Source organism: Amphiura filiformis, chromosome 8 (assembly GCF_039555335.1).
Source record: "Amphiura filiformis chromosome 8, Afil_fr2py, whole genome shotgun sequence".
NCBI classification, from domain to species: domain Eukaryota; kingdom Metazoa; phylum Echinodermata; class Ophiuroidea; order Amphilepidida; family Amphiuridae; genus Amphiura; species Amphiura filiformis.
In genome coordinates, this window is record NC_092635.1 from 47,243,391 (window position 1) to 47,264,323 (window position 20,933).

General features: G+C 35.4%; 2 protein-coding genes across 2 annotated transcripts; one reads left to right on the forward strand and one right to left on the reverse strand.

Moving 5' to 3' along the window:
• Positions 1-3,796: 3,796 nt before the first annotated feature.
• Positions 3,797-7,323, reverse strand: LOC140159121 (neugrin-like). The gene is made up of 2 exons (XM_072182478.1): positions 6,881-7,323; positions 3,797-5,417 (listed from the first exon to the last, which is right to left on the reverse strand). The coding sequence occupies exons 1-2, from the start codon at positions 7,171-7,173 to the stop codon at positions 4,619-4,621; spliced, it is 1,092 nt and encodes a 363-aa protein (XP_072038579.1). The 5' UTR covers positions 7,174-7,323; the 3' UTR covers positions 3,797-4,618.
• Positions 7,324-7,826: 503 nt separating this feature from the next.
• LOC140159122 (m7GpppN-mRNA hydrolase-like) lies at positions 7,827-20,152 on the forward strand. The gene is made up of 9 exons (XM_072182479.1): positions 7,827-8,076; positions 10,168-10,319; positions 13,259-13,386; positions 14,016-14,114; positions 15,025-15,177; positions 15,522-15,634; positions 16,060-16,447; positions 17,652-17,703; positions 19,729-20,152. Exons 1-9 carry the CDS (start codon positions 8,000-8,002, stop codon positions 19,866-19,868), a joined length of 1,302 nt encoding a protein of 433 aa, XP_072038580.1. The 5' UTR covers positions 7,827-7,999; the 3' UTR covers positions 19,869-20,152.
• The last annotated feature ends 781 nt before the right edge of the window (positions 20,153-20,933 follow it).

Sequence of the window (20,933 nt, forward strand, 5' to 3'; positions counted from 1 at the left end):
TCTTTGTATATTATTGTGTATATAGTGCAATAGTATATGTCATACAAGAAGGGGTGTTGGTGTTTGGTTTCAAGTAAATTGTGTAGCTCATGAACACATGTAGTGCACAATGGGTTGTTTCTAGTCTTTGATACACAAATTGTCGTAACTCCAAGATAAAGCAAAATCAGGCCTTTTCACAAAGTTTTTGCATTCCATTGTAAATGCCATTCACGGTTAGCTATTGATGCGTCAATCATACCGTCGCAACAACGCAACCTTTCAGGTACTACACCCAGGGTACTACATGTACTATTATTTTGGAAGGGGTCCTGTTAAAATTTTAAATGTGCATGTGTCACAGTGTCATGAATGGGTACTTGTTTTGGTACTCAGGAAATTGTAAATGGATGCATATTTTCAACACAATTACAAAAAATTGTTATAATTTGAATTTTTTTGTTTTGAAGATAATGTTTTCATCCTGTACTGAAACTCCAGGTTGTTTGGAGTGGGTCTTTTACAAATTCCCAAATAGTAAATCCACATTAAGAAGGATGGCTGTTAAAATGATTTATAGAGTTGTCTTTCATGCTTTGTAAATCTGAATAGAAGATACAACAGGACTGATCGGGTCTTGCGTAAGCTGCCATCACATATGCAAGCACCTTTAATAAAACTAAAACAAATACTTGAAATGGCACAATTTACATATTAACCAAAATTGATGATGGGAAAACAAACAGAAAACACCATTGATTGCAACATTGTATGCCTTGTACATTGTATAAAATGTTACATATTTTGTATATAAATAATTGAAAAGTATTTCCGTCAAATTTTCAATGTGTCTGTACTGTGTTTTGTGAAAGAAAATGTATTAACTATTGTGTAGTGTAATTGACAAGCAACTTGTATGAATCAGGCATTGAGTTTTAAGGCGTGCGATTCGCACGCGCCGCACGCCTGAAAATGCGCCGAGGGTGCGATTTTTCATGACGCCTAAAAAAAAAAAAAAAAAAAAAAAAAAATTTTTTTTTTTTTTTTTTTTTTTTTCTTTTTTGGATTTAGAATGTCCCTGGAACTTAAGAATGTCCCTGAAAAAATTTTTAGAAATAAAAAAAAAAATTACAAAAAAGATTAAAAAAATTATTAATTCATGTTCAAAATAGGCAAATTTATAATTGATGTTCACATTGCAACCTATTTATGATGTAAAGAAGCATACAAAACAAATGCATTTGAAAATCATTCATAGATTATTATGTGAACATAAGTTACTTAATTTGCCTATTTTAAACAAGAATTTATAATTTTTTTAAACCATTTTGTAATTCTTTTGTATTTTTTATTAAATTAATTACAAATGACACTAGCAATTAGTCCAAGGTCCAGGGACATTCTAAATCCAGGGGAATATAAAATGTAAAAAACAAAATTAAAAAATTACGGTAGATTGTGATATGAACACAATATACAACTTTGCCCTTTGTGCATACCAACTTGTAAAATAATTTTATCTTGTTATTGTATTTTTTCAATTAACCACGAATGATACAAGCAAAGTTATCACCAAAGCAAATTTACAGCTAAAAGACATCTTTGCAGAATGCACCGTTCATTACCCCAGAGCTTAACCGTGGCCAATTAATAAAAGTACATGTAGTCACAATATTGCTAAGTTTTAACTGAAAATGAAATCATAGTCATACACCAGTTTTGAAAAAAGCACACCTTGATTTATTTAGGTGTGCGATTTGCAGCACACCTAAGAGCACACCTCGGGTTATCCAGGCGTGCGATTTACAGCACACCTGTCACTTTGCAAAACTCAATGCCTGTATGAAGAACCACAGCAATATTTCTTATAGCAATTGTAGTATACGAGTTACCTCAAAGCCTATAATGCTGATATTAAGTGTTGCGAACTGTGGAAAACCACTTGGAAGTAGATGTCACTGGGCATCATTTATGTCCCTTGACCTGACAAGTTCAACATAAACTACTTAATATACATGCAACACAAACTAAAATCATTGGCCCAGGCAACTTCAGGTTACCAATTAAGATGAAATAATCATCTTTGAAGATGCAATATTCATCTCTGAAGATGAAATATTCAACTGTGAAGACGAAATATTCATCTCCGAAGACGAAATATTCATCTCCGAAGACGAAATATTCATCTCCGAAGACAAAATATTCATCTCCGATGATGAAACATTCATCTCCGATGATGAAACATTCATCTCCAATGATGAAACATTCATTTTTTACATGTATAATGTAAGATGAAATATTCACCTTCTAAGATGAAACATTTCTTTTTAAGATGAAATATTTATCTTTGAAGATGAAATATTTATCTTTTATATTTGATCTTTTAAGATGAAATATTTATCTTTGAAGATAAAATAATGAAATATTAACTTTTTCAGATGAAGTTTAATTATCTTTCATTTAAGATGGAAGTATTAGGATAAGGGTAAGGATTAGGGTAGGATTTGGATTTGGAATAAGAGATAAGATTAGGGCTATGATGTTGGCAGTGACGTAGCCAGGTTTCAGGCCTCGAAATAAGCCAGAATTTCTGAGGGCCATTTGGGCCCTTGATCTTAAATGTTTGAGGGCCCTCACAAATTTTTGTGGGCCGGAATTTGGGCCATTGGTTTTAAAACCTATGAACCCCACAAAAAAGTGAGCAAATTGTCACAAATTTTGCCGGCCATTTGGGCCCGCCGGATGTGTCTTTTGTGGGCCCTCACTGATTTTCGGGGGCCGAGGGCCCTTGGGCTCCCCTTATTTCGAGCCCTGCCAGGTTTTCAGAATAGGGGGACTCAAATTTGTGAATGTAACAACAAAACATGTGGATCACAGGTCTCGATTCCCCTGATAGCTAAAAAAAAATTCAGACAAATATATTTGCCGAATTTCTGATCCAAATGTTTTTCACCTGGGCATGCAAGAATCTAAGAAAAAGGGAGGATGGAGGCAATTTTTAAAAAACTTTTCAAAACATCCCACCAGCAATGCAAATTTAATTTCCCCCGAAATGGGCTAAAATGTAAGCATATCATGGATTTTGGCCACTGGGACGGAGGCTATGCCATTGGATGTCAGTTGCACCATTATTCAAAAGTTGAGCAAAATTGAGTCAAAAACAATTAGCACAAAATGTTAAATATCAACTCAAAAACAATGTCATCTTTAAAAGCAACTGAAAATTGTATAGACATTTTAATACCAAAAACAAATTAGTTTTGTTTAGAAATTCATTTTACATGTGTACGATACTTGGAAAACTGAATTACAATGTATATTTAACAATCCGATACACAACTTGTTGTATTATAATAAATTGTTTAATGTACTAGAGATGAGAAAACAGATGTATATGAGTGTGAAAAATATTAAAAGATTAATATTAAATGAAAGTGATATTGATATGAATGTATCATTTGACTTTTTGTTTATTTCGGTAACATTAAGACTTCTTTGCAGTCTTGATATATTTTATTCAACATAAGTCATCAATCCATGGGAGGCACTGGTCACTGATGAGCAGTGGCTATCATCCATGTACGTATCAAAAATAAGCAAAATTTTTTTAAAGAAAAAGGGTACCACTCCTTGCTCAATCATACATATTAAAGTCATAATGTACGATCTTATAATATGAATTTGGTTATTTTTTTTCAAACCTGATTTTTTGGCATATTTGTAATGTTTACACATGTCACAACTTGCACCTAAATGGAATCAGCCACATTTCTTGTGTTTCTAGGTAAACAGAGCAAAGTTCGACATAAAGTCATAATTCAAGAAATTATGACTTTATGTCCGCCATAGAACTGCATGTTAAACGGCCAAAACAACAAGCAGTGTTTCTTTCATGTTACCTCGTTATTTCAGCTCAAAATGGACAGAAACCATTCCCGATCATTATTACTAGTATTATTTCAGCATTTTGAGTATATAATGACAAATTTCAAATTTGAAGGAAATCGTACATTAAGCCTTTAAGGATCCTTTGAGAAATAAGTTTATTTCCAGTTGTAAATCAGGAATTTGTGTCTCAAATAACTTGGTTAAAGTGGGAAATGTTTTAATATACTTATAAAAAATAATGCCAAAGGGCTATTCCATTTAAAATCCACACACCCCCTGTGGAAGATTTAGCTAAAGTGTTCCACAGAGTGAGTACATGTATGAGTTTTGAATAGAATCTACAACATGGGTAACTTCCATTTAAAATACTCACTCCAGTTGTGGAAGATATGTAAAGCCATACAGAGAGAGTATGGGTTTCAAAATGATAACCCTGATCAGTTACATTTGAAAAACATACTCCCCCCCTGTGGAAGTCTTCCACAGGGGTCGTGTGGATTTCAACTGGAATAGCCCAATACTTGTTTAGGGTACATAGAAAAGAAACTTACCATACAAATTATATAAAAAAGGGTGTACATGTATTTTCAGGGGTGCATTTTTAAATCAATGATTATAATAAAATTGGAAGTGTTTTTTGAAAGCAAATTATGTTCATCAGGGATGATACCCTTTGTCAACGTCAAGTACCCCCCCCCACATTGAGATTGAGATTATGATTCTGACATTGAAGTTTGAATAGCTTTGAATGTTACACACGATAAAGCAATTCACCATTTTCATCATAGAATTCTCTTCCTTTTTGTACAACCTTCAAAGGCTCGGTATCTTCATATTCAGGTGGGTTATCATCATTCTCTTCAATATCAAAGTCCTCTGCATAGTTGCCAAACTCATCTGCAACTGCATCATCATCCTTGTTTGGACGTTGCTTATGGTGTTTCCTAGTTTTGGTAGAATGCATTTTTTTCTCCCAATTTTGTTCTGGTTTTTCAGATGATTTAATCACACTCTGCTGTTTACCATGTACTAAGGTTTTATTCAGTTCCTGGATTTGAACATTATCAATACTTTGTGAATTTCTAGCAACAACTCTTTGCTTCCGAATTTGATTACTTTCTTGTCTAGCATCCATCACAATTTTAGAATTGTCTGATGCCTGTCCTGATGATAATAAATTTTGTGAAGTTGGATGGCCGTCCCCAAGTAATTTAGTTGAAGGTGCGCCAATGACCTTCTCTGTATTTTCCAAAGCTTTGATGGTAGATCCAGGTGGCAGAAGACCCAAGTTTATTTTTGCTTGCAAGTCCTGTTTCTGTTTCATTTTCTCTGAAGGAACAAATTTACTCTTCAGTACTTTGATTATGACTGTGTTACTAACATTGAAGCTGTTAGCCAGTCGTGGGATTGTCCATTCATCTGGTTGCTCTTGCTTCAGAAAGCGTATTTGTTCCATGGTGTCAGTGGTGAGCGTTCGCTTTTCTTTTAGTTGAGGAAAAAGTCTTGCAGTTTTTGCCCTTTTTATGGCTCTCACTCTCCTATCATGATCACTGTAGGTAAAATAAAGCAAACATGTTTAAATATTCAGTTACATATTAAAACTGACTATCATTGTGTTAGGCGAAGTAAAATAAATAATGTATATCATCTGGACTTTCTCAAAATTTGGTGAGGGAGGCCCTTATTTATTACAGTAATTTGTTACAAATTTACTATTCATTTCTGTGTAAAATTACCAAATTTTTGCAAAGGCTTTTACAACACATAAAAAACAGCTGCCCTAATATTTCTGTTTTTCCCAAATGTCCTGCCCTACATGTAGCTTGAAGAAAGTGTTTGCAATGTGTTTATAAATGATAACCAAGAACTTAACTTGTCTTTTCATCACAACAATTTTAGAAACAAAGTAAAGGGGTGGTACTCAAGATTTGTTTGGACAGGTGTGTGCCGCTGAAGCCCCCATACCGGGTCAGAAATTTGGCGAGAATCCATTATCGCAAAGATTCTCCTCAACAAAATTGCAAGAATCTATGGAATAGTGGATTCTCCGATTCTCGTAAATATTTCAGTTTTAATATCATGCAAAGTTTATATGGCGAGACTCCATGGATTCTTGCAAAATTCCACTGGGAGAATCCAAAAGGATTCTCGCACTTGGTTGCGAATTTCTGAGCCTGCATACCCCTACCCAATTTCTAAGGGTTATTTTTGCAGAAAAGGCTACCCATTATGAAGGATTTTCATTCAAAAAATGACCCATTCTTCTAAATTTCAGCAATTTCAACCAGATTTTTGACATCCCATTTTCTAAATTTCAGCAATTTCAACCAGATTTTGATGCCATTTTGATAAACCTGACCCATATCTAAGGAGTTTTTATCTGAAAAGCATGACACATGTCTATTTAAAGGCCCTCTCATGACAAACTGACCCATTGGAGCGGCACATCCCAGTATTCATGCGAGTACCCCCAGATTTAGTGTAACCTCGCTGACATGCCTTCAGCAAAGGAAGTTTCCTGTTTCTGTTTCTGTTCTGTTTCTGTTTACGTAACTTCCCTTGGGAAACTCAGTTTTTCAGACAAAGCTGCACCTACACTAAGCTGGTTAGACCAATTACATTAGATGAGAAACGTTTTACGTCTAGGTAATCAGTCATGCTGGCTGACCATGTAGACGACAGAATTTACTCTTGGACCTATCAATTGATTAAAGTGAATGCAGCGACAGAGGTGGGGGTTCGAACTCACAACGCCTGTTGTTATTAAAAACCTAATATTTGAGATGGTTGTATGTTTGAATGCAAAACTAATCATATACCGGGGTAGATCACCACAATATTATTAGTATATTACACTGCATCCTGAAATTTAGATCAAACATGATCAGTGTATGTGTAGTGTACATGGCAATATTTATAAACAATTCAGTTACCATACTTGCTTCAGACGCAGCTTTATTAATTCCGACATCATGGACAGTATATAAGGCATAGCCCAAGAAAATGTAATTACCTTTCCATTTTTTGTATTATATGTCTTGGGTCATCATCCTCAGGGTCCTCCAACTGCACTTTTGCTTTCTCATATTCTCTATCGATGAAAGTGTCGTCAACCTTATCGATATTTCTTCTCCGTGAGACAGCTGCTGTGACACTTATGGATCTTGCAAAACTATGATTAATATCCTTATACATTTTACACACGTGATATTGGAAAGTAGAGGCTCGAGGACTAGCACTGAGACTTCTGGCATGTCTGGCAGTTAAGCTTAAGCTTAACCTCGCCAAGCTCGGGAATGGCCACATATTTTGACGAATTTTGATATAGAATGACTGATTTAGAACTTGATTGTTGGGTAGATGTCAAATGAAGTAAACAAATTAACCATGATAGTGCGGTGACAAGTTAGTTTTCATGTTTCTCACACATTATTTTTCTGTCCATGGGCGCTGCCATTTTATCCTTGTACTGATATGAAAATTTGTTATAAATTTTTACCGGCATATTATACGTCAAATAATGTTTCACATATTCAATATAATAACTTTAAATATATATTTAAATTTTAAATGAATAATTATGTGCATAAAATAGTTTTTACTTTGTGATTTTAGTGGTTTTAGTTTCACATTTTTTTCACATGTTTGAAAGAGGATGACCTGTAGCTTTGTTGCTAAAATACTAAATAATAAGATGAGTAAATTAAATTAATCATATAAAAGCGTTTACATTGAATGTTTGTCATTTAAAATCCTAATTTTGAATACAGATATTATCTTTTATTTTTTGTTTTTATTATATAGGTCAGAAATTAGTAAAAACTATATATTAAAGCTTTTTTATTCAAAATTGGGAAAATCTGCGTTTCTATATTGTGAACCTTGGACTTCTGATTATTTCCAATCAGGGAATTCCCCTGAAATGTTGTTGATAGTTTTGATATAGTTTTGATATAACGATTTTGTTTACAGAGCACAATAGAAAATACTTTCAGTTTTACAATTATGTAATTAATGCATTCTTTGGCGAGCTTTGTAAAGTAACTTGTTCAGTGCCTGAAATAATAAGTCAAGATTTCAATTTCTAATTTTATTTCATCAAATTGAATTTTAAGCTTACCAGAATTTAGCAATGGACAACCAAAGCATGAACACAGCCACAGTTTCAGCAATAGCAATTCCTATTAAAGTTTTAGATTCATTATGCAGGTAAGTTTAAATACCTTTTAATTTTGGTTATTGGTCGCATGTCACAAGTTGGTACCCCAAAAAAGGTGGAGGTGTTACAATTTTCCGAATGTAGGCAAATGAAAAATGTCATATTGAACCAACCCCTTGTCCTATTGAGCTACTTTGGGTCTCATTTTAAAGCTAAAGAATAGGGCTAAAACTGTGTAAACTAGTACTGAAAAGTGAGTCAACCTAAATCAATGGCATCAGCTGAATTGAAAATTGATGGGGTGGAGGAGCACGTGGATCAGGAGCACGTGGATCAGGAGGTACTATTAACATAGGAAAATGTAAGATTTCCATAGTGTTGGTTTGAATAAATTATTGTATCTTCATAACCCCTTGTCATATTGAGCTTTTCAATGCTTCATTTTAGAACCAATTACTCAAAGAAACACTTCAAAATTGATCAATTTCATATTCCATATTAGTTTCTCATTACATTTTGTACCACGGGTTGCCTCTAAATGCACAGGTCAATGCAATCACGTGCAAAAACTGCAAAGGGCCATATCTCCTTTAATATTCACTGTATCATGATAAATGTATGCATTTTCTAAAAGGAAATTGCACAAGGAAACAAATTTTTGCATTTTGAAAATGGTAGGAAGTAGTGTTGGGAAAATATGAATGTTTAATTAAATTTTAATTAAAAAATATCAACTTTTTTTGGTGCACCCTGTATATCATGAACACGATTACATAAATTTTTTTGAAGGGTGAGATTGATGCATCACTATGTTGTGAACATATCCTAGCACATTGGACAAAATCCAACTTAAGACATTTGTTGTGGGGTATTTTATGTGAATAAGGTCCAATTTGAGAAAAACGCATTTGAACATTTTGATTTACATTGCGGCCTATGGGCTAATTAGTTATTAATTAGGCAATTACGCCAAAACGATAAACATTTGTGAGGTAAAAATGTTATGAGATGTTGTAGTTTTACAATATCTATAACATATTAAAAAATAATTTTTTTGACCATTTTGACCATGTAACACAAAATGGACCACCTCATGACATGCGACCTATAATGATATTTCATTTTATGACAAGCCTAAAAAAAATTGTTTGATTGGCGTAACATAACAAAAGAATAGGGGTAGGTCGGTTGGCAATTGCTCGAGAACTCTAGCTTCGAATTTGCACACGATAGTTACGCATTCGATGCTAGAGTGCGTTGCTATTGTTTTTCGGTCGGACAGCGTTGCAATTTTTTGCACCGGAGATTCTGTTAATGTTGAAATGTGGATGAAAGTTATTTCGATGAGTCAACTGTATCTTTTGAGCAATATTTGCCTATTTTGGACAGTCTAAAATTTTGCTGTCAATTTTAGCAACATTTTTGATGCAGTCGCCTGTCGTGATCGACTGTGTTTACTTCTGAACTTCCATTGCTTTACACGGTGTTATGCTCTTCAGCGGATCTCTAGCCTAGAATGTGAAGCTATCCGTGAGCAAATTCTTGGCTAGACTTCTCGAGCAAGTTGGCAATTAAAAAAAAAAAAATTTACACACATTTTAAGACTAGCTGTAAATCGCGAACTTTGGAACTTTTTTTTCCTTAAAAATTAATTTTAATTTTAATTTTTTAACATTCTTTTTCTCTTTTTTTGCAAAAAAAGTTAGAAAAAAGTCTAGGGTCGGGCCTATTTTTAGGTTGGTCGGGTTACGCCAATCATGCAATCAAACAATTTTTTTTAGGCCTACTGGCTAAGTTATTCTGAGTATTGACCCAACACTTGTGCTGACAGCCAATTTGGTCACTCACTATTCAAAATGTGACATGTACAATGTACATCAATTTACAGTCCCCGAAATGGTCTACTTTTTAGTTGGCCTCAACCCTTTGGTTACCGCTTTGGACAAATTTGTAATTTAAAATCTCTGTGTCTGAAAATCTCCGGTACAAACAAAATATCGAAAATGGCGCATTTTTCAGTCCCGATAATGGGGGTTCGAGCGACGAAGGGTTTTTCAAAAGTTCGGAATAACACCCTCTTGCTTAATTCGGAATGACTCCCCCTTTGAATAATATGACTTGGTATTGAATATTTCTTTCAGTCGTTTCCTGTTGAATCTACCTCCTCAGGAAAGAAATGACAACATAAGAGTGATGTTCCAGATAGAGTTAGCACATTGGTTCTACATTGATTTCTACAGAGTTGAAATGCCTGGGCTTCCTGGATGTGGCATCAAAGAATTCGCCAAAATTAATATCCTTTTGTTACATAGCAATATAGCATAGAATTCCATTTATATATAAAGTGTATTTATATTTTAATGTGTATTTATTGCGGAGCTGCAAGTGTACCGTACTAAATATTCCAGTTTTGAAGAGTTACCTAATTTAGTTAAATGTTTAGTGAAATTTAAACGCCGATTCAAAAAACATCTGATGAGAAAGTCACTTTGAATGGATTGGTGATTGTTCATTCAAGTGTCAGAGGTCATCATACCGTGAGCTCTGTCACAGTCCTGAGAGAGTTGTAGGCATACCGGGGAAACATGGCATGTTGCCTCAGGGGATAGACGCTAAGTCAGGTACCGCGTGAGCAAACTCAAAAATAGCGCCAAACAGCGGCGAAAGCGCATAGCCGTACACAAAAAGAAACTTCACAGAAGATAAGCGATGTTGCCAAGTCTGTACACTGTACCGGCGTCAGCTGAATTCGAGTACGCTTAGAGGGCACAGGCATGGCAAATTCCAATCTGTGTATTAATAATCTAAGGTTGTAGGCTTGTGAGTGTGTATGTAGTTGTCGTCCCAGGTTCTATTTGGGTGACCTCGTGAATCGATCAGATTCTGTCAAGAGTTGTCCCAGTCCACATGACCAGCTTTTATTGAGTGATTGTTGACAGACAATTAGTGCAGTTAAGGTTAAATACAGGCGGCGAATGGCATGATCGAGCCGGCAACAAGTTTGTGAAACCGCCCGGCCGTATGACATTTTCCATATGCTCAGTGAGTTTTGTGGGGTTCATTCCCGGGTTCATTATTGAACCCCAATGGTTTTAGCTTGTATTTATATTATTTATTAACATAGGCCTATTTGTTTGTGATATTTCAAGCGCTTTAAAATTTCAAAATAATCCCATTCAATTACACGGTTGATTTATGAAAATTTACTGAATTTAGAGAATGCAATGCGACCACCACCTGGTTAAATACAATTGATTTTTCAAGGCTTGATTCCAGAGGGGCGTAAGTTAATAACGGAAACAGCCATGCAGAAAAGAATGAACTCAAGCGTACTTAGTGTATCAATCTGAACTAGGGCCACTGACAAACCGTGGCTCGTTAGTCATCCTATATGTTGCAGGGATAGGGAAGGGGCGACCATGATAGGACCATATGGGCTGATGGGGGGGGGTGATTGTGGGCAGCCGTTTTCGGCAATTTTCCTATGGATTTTCTAAATTTTCAATTTTTAAAATTATCCTGGATGAAAGGCCTATCCGTCGTGAAATAAATCAATGCTTCTCAGGCTATAATAGGCCTAGTAGGCCTATTTATACCCTGTTTATGCAATACCGTATAGGCCTATACAACAATAACTACAACAATAACAAAACTGTAAAAATATATCATTCATAGGCCGTGCCTATTAGACTAGTATAGGCCTAAAAATTCCTGAATTATATAAACGGGCAAAAACAATCAATCACTGCAGTCAGAAAGAAAGAAACGAACAAGAAAAAAGAAAAAAAAAAAGTGAGAGAAAAATAAACTAAACTAAATGGAATGGACCACATAGGGACTTGAACACATACCAAAGTTTTCCAGCTCAAAACTATAGTATTATATAGTCCAGTGTGAGTCCAGCGCGCTAACCGATTGAGCCACGGAGGGACATATGAAAGTGATTGAAATCAAATAGCTTACATTTGGAGTGAAATTCAAATGGTAAAGTAAGCGACAGATATTTGAGAAATAATGTAGGCAGTTAGATATATCAAAATTAACGTTCCACAATCCAGATATCGATAATGTAAGTGAATTTAACAAAACAGTGTTTTATGGTTCAAGATTCTCGATTTGTTCCCAAATTGTTCCCAAAAACGGGCTAATAAAATTTAATCGGTACTGTATTTGGTTCTTCCCCATGGCAACATTATTTCTTTGGTCGAGTTGTAGTACAATACAAAAAAGGAGAAAACAATCACTCGGCGTGGTTTTATACGGGGAAAATTTGAAAAAAAATTGCATGGAACGCATTTTTGATCTTGTGAACATGGTGCGTAAAAAGTATTTAAACGAAGGATTTTCAATTGGATTCTAAAAATTTGTATAAACACACAAAAATAATGTAAAGATACTATCCATGCACCAACATTTGACTCACTGCGATATTTGATTGCTGAGAAAACGCGGTTTTAGAGAACAACTTTATACGTCTTTTATACGTTTTTTATACGTTTCTTCGTGTAACCTTAAGGTTAGCAACTATTTTAAACTGATATTGCGATTTGGTAGTTCACAGCATCTTGCGAATGGTAGTGAGCTTTGGCAAAAATTGCATTGATCATTTCATAGCGAGTGTGTAAACAAATTCAAATATCATATACTCTTGTAGGTCCTGCGGTTCTTGAGTTATGTTGTAAAGAGGGCTGAAACAACAACACTAAATTGTAAAACATACATAACATATTTACAACAATAAATCAAGTTTTCAAAGTACCGGTATATGATTTGTAGAATGAACTTTTTAAAAACATCAATCAAAGTGTAATTTTTCAATAATATATATTGATTTAGATAATTAAAATTGAATTTTTGGCTGCTTCGACCAACAATAGATCATGTAGCCTTAAATGTTCCTAATTTTCAATAAAACAGGAGCAGTGTGTGGCACACTGCTTTAAGGTCAAGTTGCTTTTGGTACGAGAGGTCCCAGGTTCAAAATCTCTGCAGGGCCAAATCTTCCTGTAGCACATCTGGAAAAGGTGGGGCAGATGAGATGACACATGGGTTCCAGTCAGGTTTGGTTACAGTTGCCTGTCCTTGCCTGTGAAAATGCCCTGACCCGCTATCTACGTTGACACCCTTTACCATGTCACTTGGTTTAGTTGAAGTTTCATAAGCGTTATCTCCCCGATTTTAGCTGTTAATGCCTCGATATGCTTGACATTGTTAACCTTAACTGAGCCTCACTTTTCAATCATTGTCCATTTCTCAATGAGCATCTGCCAAATGTAGAGAAGATTTATTCTGAATGGAGGGAATATAAGATGAGTGTACCAACCTATGGAGCCATCATGCTGGATGAAACTATGCAATATGTAAGTGGTAATTACACTATATAAAAATAATAGAATTGGACTTACTTCTTTTTTCAAAAACAGCATTAACATTGTAAATCATGGGAGTGTCATTTCATCCATTCAGTAATGTTCTGACATTAACAGAACACTTTCACTACCCAGTACTGAAGGTGAAGTCCTATGACACTGAAAAACACTTTGGTCAGCATCATGAGATCAGAAAAGAAAGGATGCAAGTTAGATCCTTAATTTATTTTTGAGTAATCGTGTACATTAGGATTCTTACTTAAATTCCAAACTCAGGACAGACTAAATCCCTGTTTACACAGAGAGAAGTTGACTTACATGTGATATTGAATCCATATTGTGACTAAGGATTAGCATAAATTGATTTATGGGGGAACATCTTTGGCAAGATTTTAAAAATATATTCTCATTCAGTGAAAGCAGTTTCATCAACAATGATCTTCTCAATCAAGTCGACTTGCGATATTGAATCCATATTGTGACTATTAGCATAAATTGATTTATTATATGGGGGAATATAAAATGGCAAGATTTTAAAAATATATTCTCATACAGTGAAAGCAGTTTCATCAACAATGATCCTATATCAGTAAAAATATTTGTGTGCATTTTTTTTACAGATTGTTATGGTTCAGAGCTTCTTTTCTAAAACCAGTTGGGGATTTCCTAAAGGCAAAGTTAATGAAGGAGAAGAACCTCATCAATGTGCTGTTAGAGAGGTAAGATAATCCTAAGTATCAACTGATTTAGCATAGGGGTCTTTGGCAAGTGCAGCTATCTGTTGAATTCCTATACATGGGCAACTGTGGACATCGACCCACGTCACCCTATTGTAGTTTTTACTATCCAAGTGCGGGCTTAACGCCTACACTGGTAAAAGTTCTCAATGGCTACCTATATATATTATGTTCTTAACATGCCGTTCTGCAGTTCCTGTGTATCTGCAAGAACACAGAGTCATGTGTGTGTCCTTGTTTGCCGGTAATGTGTTTACAAAAGCATGCATACAAGGGTTTGTTTTCACCTACAAACATGGACTTTGAGTCCACACTTATGTAGTGAAAAAACACACATTGCGAACCGTGGATGTCCAGTGGACGTCCACGGTCGTAAGACAGCAACAGAGGGTGCTATACAGGATAACTTTGCATATGGGGTAGGGTCCTCTATCGTAGGTGTAATACCAGGTCCACAGTTAGTGGTGAAATATCACAGAGGTCCATGTTTGGATTATGATATGTCTGTGTGTTTGGGTCCACCGTTTCTCTGTTAACAACCACACACACAATACGGGTCCACGGTTGTCGGTGAAAACGTGTACTGGTGCGCATGTGGATGCATCAATGTGATCCATATCATTACTAGTTTGGCAGAATTAGCGAACAAGGGATTATTGCTTTAGCTCCAGAGGGCAGCATATCAATTTTTTAATGGTGATCATTGTCATTTCTGCCGCCAGCCCTCTAGAGCTAAAGCGTTGATCCCTTGTTCACTAATTAAAAAAAAAATCATGCATAACATGAATTTAAAAAGATGAATACAGAGCAGAGCCCAGATGAATGGAAACAATACCCATAACTTGCCTGGAATATACATTTAATTATTTTATTTTGACTTTGTGTTTTTCAGGTCCGAGAAGAAACTGGCTATGACATCTCAGATTTGATAGTAGAAAACGATTACATAGAAACAACATTTAATGAACAATTAGCAAGACTGTACATAGTACCAAAAGTGCCTATGGAGGCTAAATTTGAGCCTCAAACTAGAGGAGAAATACGGGTAGGTATTGTGGTCATTAGTGGCATAACCTGGACATTTTCAGAGGGGCAAATGCAACTTTCCGGGGGTGAAAATTGTCAAAAGTGGGCTAAAATTTTAAAAAGTACACAAAAGGCCTAAAAATCTGTGGTCAGCATCCTACAGGGGCAAGACTTCTCGCTATTTGATGACTTGTGACTTGACTGGACTTGCAACTTTTTCAAAATGACTTGACTTACTTGTGACTTGACTTGCAGAAAATGACTTGTTTCCATCTCTGCTAGATGCCCAATTACAAACTTATGATCCATTTCCATTAATGTTAAGGTCATTTATATGATGTATGTTAATACTTCATGTTTCAGGGTGTAAAATGGTTTCATATTGATGATTTACCAAGCCATAAGAAGGATATGGCACCAAAACAGAATTTGGGTCTAAACCCAAACAATTTCTTCATGGCTATACCATTCATCAAGTAAGTGTTATCATAATTGACCTTTTCGGTAAATCCCATAAGCCTTTGCGATTACACCCAAGATGTCGCCATTTGACATCACGCCGATCTGCGCCGGTGCACACATCGTTTGTCGAACATCATAACTGCTCATTGCAAGTCCATGTGACGTCAAGTGATGACATCACAGGTGTACTCGCAAAGGCTTATGGGATTTACTGAAAAGGTCAATTTAATAGTTCCCTTTTCCTAATTAGTACCCTCATTACTATGGCTATTAGCTGGCTAATGGCGGATAATGTTTCTATCGGGCAAAATTAATCTCTCAGCCGGTAATTCTGGAAAATGGGTCTCAATAGAAACATGCTAATTGATGTTCAACTTGTAGGATTTAATTCACATTTCTTTACTGTTTTTTGTTTGTTTGTTGTTTGTTTTTCTTCTAGACCATTAAAGAAGAGAATAAACAAAAGGAAAGGGAAATCCAATCAAGAAGATAGAGATTCTCCTCTGGCGGCACTTAAAAATTCATTGGCCGGTAATCAACAACAATATCAGCAACAAGTGCATCAATCGCCGCAGCAGCCTTCCAAACCCAGCACAAACAATTTAGATCCTACACATAAACAGAGACAACAGAGAGCTTTTGCTCAACAAAACCAGAGTGAACTGAGTCAATATCTGAAATATAAAGACCCTTCGATGAAAGATCCTAATGTTGGGAATGCTAATGGAAGACCACAGTATATAGGAGGGGGACAGAATCAGTACCAACAGAAAGGAAGAGGAAGGAATAGCAATCCAAATACACCACAGAAGACGTTCCAAATTTTGGTAAGGAAAACCGAACAGTCTTCATTCTGCATTTTCTTCCCTTCATTCATTATTTTTCCGTAACCATATCCTCTTTGTGACCACTTCACTATACCATAATGACCTTGACCTATTTAAAGCTGGGATTTGCTATTGATAAAGATTATGCTGAGATCAAAATCCCCAACTTCTAATTCAAGTTGGAATCTGTTACAATAGGATTATAGTTGGGGATAAAACATATACATTTAGCTTCTTTTAAACTTCTACCTGCAAATAAAAAGAGAGCTAGCTTGCTACTGTTATTATTAGGCCAAAAAAAATAAATTGTTGTGTTGCCCTCAACCGCCCGACCCTAAATCCTGAAAAATCAGGGTCGGCATTTTTTTTTTTAATGATGATTTTTACAGATTTGTTCAAAAAATCAATGTTTTTCACTTCAAATTTATATTTTATTGAAAGACTAGTCTTTAATTGATGTCTAACAGGTATCCAGAAGTCAAAATTGACAAATGTTTCCTAATTGAAGAAGCATTATTTAATATTTGAGGGAATTTTTAAAAAACTGAAGGTTTGAAAAAAAAAAAAAAAGAAAAAAAATCCGACCGTCCAACCCAACTTTCCCTTTTTCCCACTTGAAGGCAACACAACAATATTGTTTTTTTTGCCTTATAAGAGGCCTCAAAAAAAAAAAAAAAATAAGTAAATAATTGTGAATAAATAGAAAAATAAGTAGATTAATAATTATGTAGATGAAGAATAATTAGTATTATAAATAATGCAAAAATATCAAATATGAAATGAAAATTAAATAGTGATTTTCTTTTCAAATTAAAAAATGTTACAACCAAAGTGACCAAACTGCATTATGTCGGTGTTTTTCCTTTAAGTCCTGAAAAGGTCTAGTACAACCATCATCAATCAGCTACATTGTATAACTGCATATATCTTAACTCTCTCCACGCTGGTGTCGACTGCAGACGACAAGTTAAAAAAAATTCAAAATTCAAAAAATTTCAGAATTGTAAGTTTTCATGACCATATTTGGAATCAGCTTGAAAAATGCATTAAAATGAGTACAAACAAGCCTAGTATTGGGTCAGTGGTTCTTATGATAGCTCTTGATATTTTGACAAAAAATATCAAAACTTGGACTTTTTATGTTGAGGCCTATGGCTAGCACGCATAGCATTAATGGTTCTGTGTCTGTATTTTTTGTCATTAGACAAGGGATGGAAGGATAGCTGGCAAGTCTGCATTCACAAGTCTAGAAACAGGTAAGAAAGTCAGCTGATTTACCTCAGTGAGAGAGGGTTCTTGCATGGGATTGTGCAAAACTACCCCCAATTTCAGAAAAATACAACACTGATTTTGTTCTATTGAAATAAAATATTCTGGGTTTAAAAAAAAAATGAAATAGACCCCATTCCTAATCATTTGTTGGACATATTATTTGCAATAAAGTAAAGTTTTGGCAACTTTTGGGTGAAAAGGGACAAGAACCTGTAATTATGCCTGTTTTTTCATACAGTTGCAGAATATTGAGTATAGACTAATAAGATATTATAAGGCCCGTAACCAGGATTTGGGGGGGACTTTCACCGACTTTTTTTTCAAAATTTGAACCTTTTTGGACTTGGGCTGGATTTTGAAAAAGTGGATTTTGTTTTCAAATTTGGACCTTTTTTGGCTAAAAAGACATGAAAAACCTCTACTTTTTAGCCTGCTACGCTCATATATGGGACTTTTTGGGTCAAAAAGAGGACTTTTTGGGCCTTTGGCGATTTGACGGGGCGTCCGCCCCCAGTCCCCGTAGTTACGGGCTTGGATATTATTTGTAATCTTTGCATTAAAGCAATAATTTCCAAAGAGCAGATTTGTATTTCTTTTCCACAGAATATTAGTTTTCACTATCATTACGTCCCTGTTATTGAGTGGAGCACGTAGTGACATATAAATAACATGCGCATATTTTGGGGGGGCTTTGGGGGCGCCAGCCCCCCGGGGTCAAAGCAGGGGGCGGCCAAAACGAAGGGGTGGCGGAAGAAGAAGGGGTGGCAGAAGAAGAAAAAGGGGCGGCAAAAAGAATTAGTAAAGAAGAAAGGGCGGAAAAAATTTGAAAAGTATAAATAAATTTTTAAAAATTGTACTATACATCAAAATGTGTTGCTTTTAGGGCGCTAGCGCTTATAATCCTTTTTTTTTTTTTTTTTGCTCTTCACTTTTTCAAACCACCGAAAAAAAATTGGGTCAACCTTTTCGGGCTGTTGAGGAAGGGGCGGGAAAATTGAATTATCTTCAGCCCCCCGGGGTAGCAGCGGCCACGGTACGCCACTGAATAAGACGTATAACCCAATACAGGGTGAAAATTTAAAATTGCACACTCCAGTGTGTTATCCCTCTGACCATAAGAATTCAGGAATGGTATAGTGTTACAGATCTGTGGCATAAGGTTTTCAAATTTTAAGCATATACCATAAAAACAAGTTGCACAGGCAAGAACAAATTTTTAGTGTAGTTTGTTAAACTTTTTCATTTTTTTCTTTGAATTCATAACTATCTGTGTTACAAATATTTTTAAATTATAAGAAAAAAAATGAAAAGGTTTAACAAAATGTGTTCTTGTCCGTAGGCATATGCTTATAGACGAATCCAAATCCACGCATTCCTACACCTGACTAGCAGCCTTTAGTTGGGTCCCCGTCGGCTACAATGCACCCAAAATGTGAAATGATTCGCCTTGGCGGAAATTTTAAACTGCATTCCATCACCCGTGTTACACCTTCCCCGAAAACACAGGTAGACAAAAGAATGATTAAAGTTTACAACACAATACAGTTCCCTTCGGCAAAAGTGAAAACACACAGCTTCTACATGGTCTATTCGCTGTTGAAGTGCCATATAATAATCGGATTAACTACGCAGCGGTATATGCATAAACATCCTATCAAACGCCACAAATGGATGTACTTGTGAACAAAAGGACTACAGTTTGTATGAATAGATGCGACGGGATTACCTCTATTGTATATATTATTCTATTAACCCTCCTCGTCCTTGCATCTTCTCTAGGTGTTAGGCGGCTTTTATTTGCACAATTGGGCACTCAAAACACCAGGTTGGTGCTAGCGGCTACCCAAAGATGGCCGACCAAATCCTGACCATGACTTGGCTCGTTGGATTCGTGTATAACATGATAAATTTATATACATGTTCAATTTTCTAATAAGTTGTGCACTTTTTTCTTGTCCTATAATCCTTACATCAATTGATTTCTTTTTTTCATGTATACTCCTTAACAGATTCAGTTCCCGTGCAACCACCAAACATCTCTAAGGGCAGTCAACCTCAAGTAATGAACAACAGTATCTTGTATTCAAAGACACTCATGAACTTCAGATTTAACATGGCCGATATCATGAAAGCTTGCGAAGGCTTTTAAACGATTGCCAGCATATAGTTTGCATGCTTTTTGCCGTAGCGACAATTGAGGATCCTAGATGTACAGGTAACAAGGGGGTTAAGGGATGGGGTATGAACATTTGGACAGTATTTATTGTGGGACATTTGAGCACATCAGACATATCGAATTGCATTCTCAATACGAAGAATGTCCTTCTGATATCAAATAATTTTGATTTTTTGAAATTCGCAATGTAATACACATTTTATGGCAAATGGTTAAAAATTTATATTTTTGATATTTAACAGTACTCAAATTAAACTTTATAAATCTGATGTATTTAGGTGGGATGAAAAGCTGACTATCAATTGAAAATTTTGACCTTTCATATTGAAGATATGGATTTTTTTCCCCCAAAACACCAAAAAAAATGAGGTCTTTTGGGGAAAAAATCCATATCTTCAATATGAAAGGTCAAAATTTTCAATTGATCGTCAGCTTTTCCTCCCAGCTACATACACTTTAAGAATATATCATTAGATTTATAAAATTTACTTGAGGACTGTTATATATCAAAATGTGAAAAATATCAAATTTTAATAATTTGTCATAAAATTTGTATTATATCGTGAATTTCAAAAATGAAAATTATTTGAAATGAAGGACATTCTTCGTATTCAGAATGCAATTCGATATGTCTGATGTGCTCTCATGTCCCACAAAAAATACTGTCAAAACGCTCATTCCAGATCCCTTAAGTTGCAAAATCAGTTTCTGCTACAAGGGGTTTATATCTACACCCTCAGTATGTAAAGTGTTTAAAAGAGAAGTAATGTGGTAGATCATAAAAACGGCAGGGACATAACCATGCACCACCTTGCATTGAAACTATATTAAATAACATATATAAACTGAGCTCAAAAAGAAACTTATAATTTTTCCCAAGGTCATATCTTGAAATCCTGTCCATAAAATTGAACCAAAATTACACACAGGTTTACTTCAATACTCTACTCTTAACACATGTCAATAACCAAGCAGTTATCCAACTGACACAACAGCAAAATGCACTGACAACATGGAACAGCTTCCTGGACCACATTC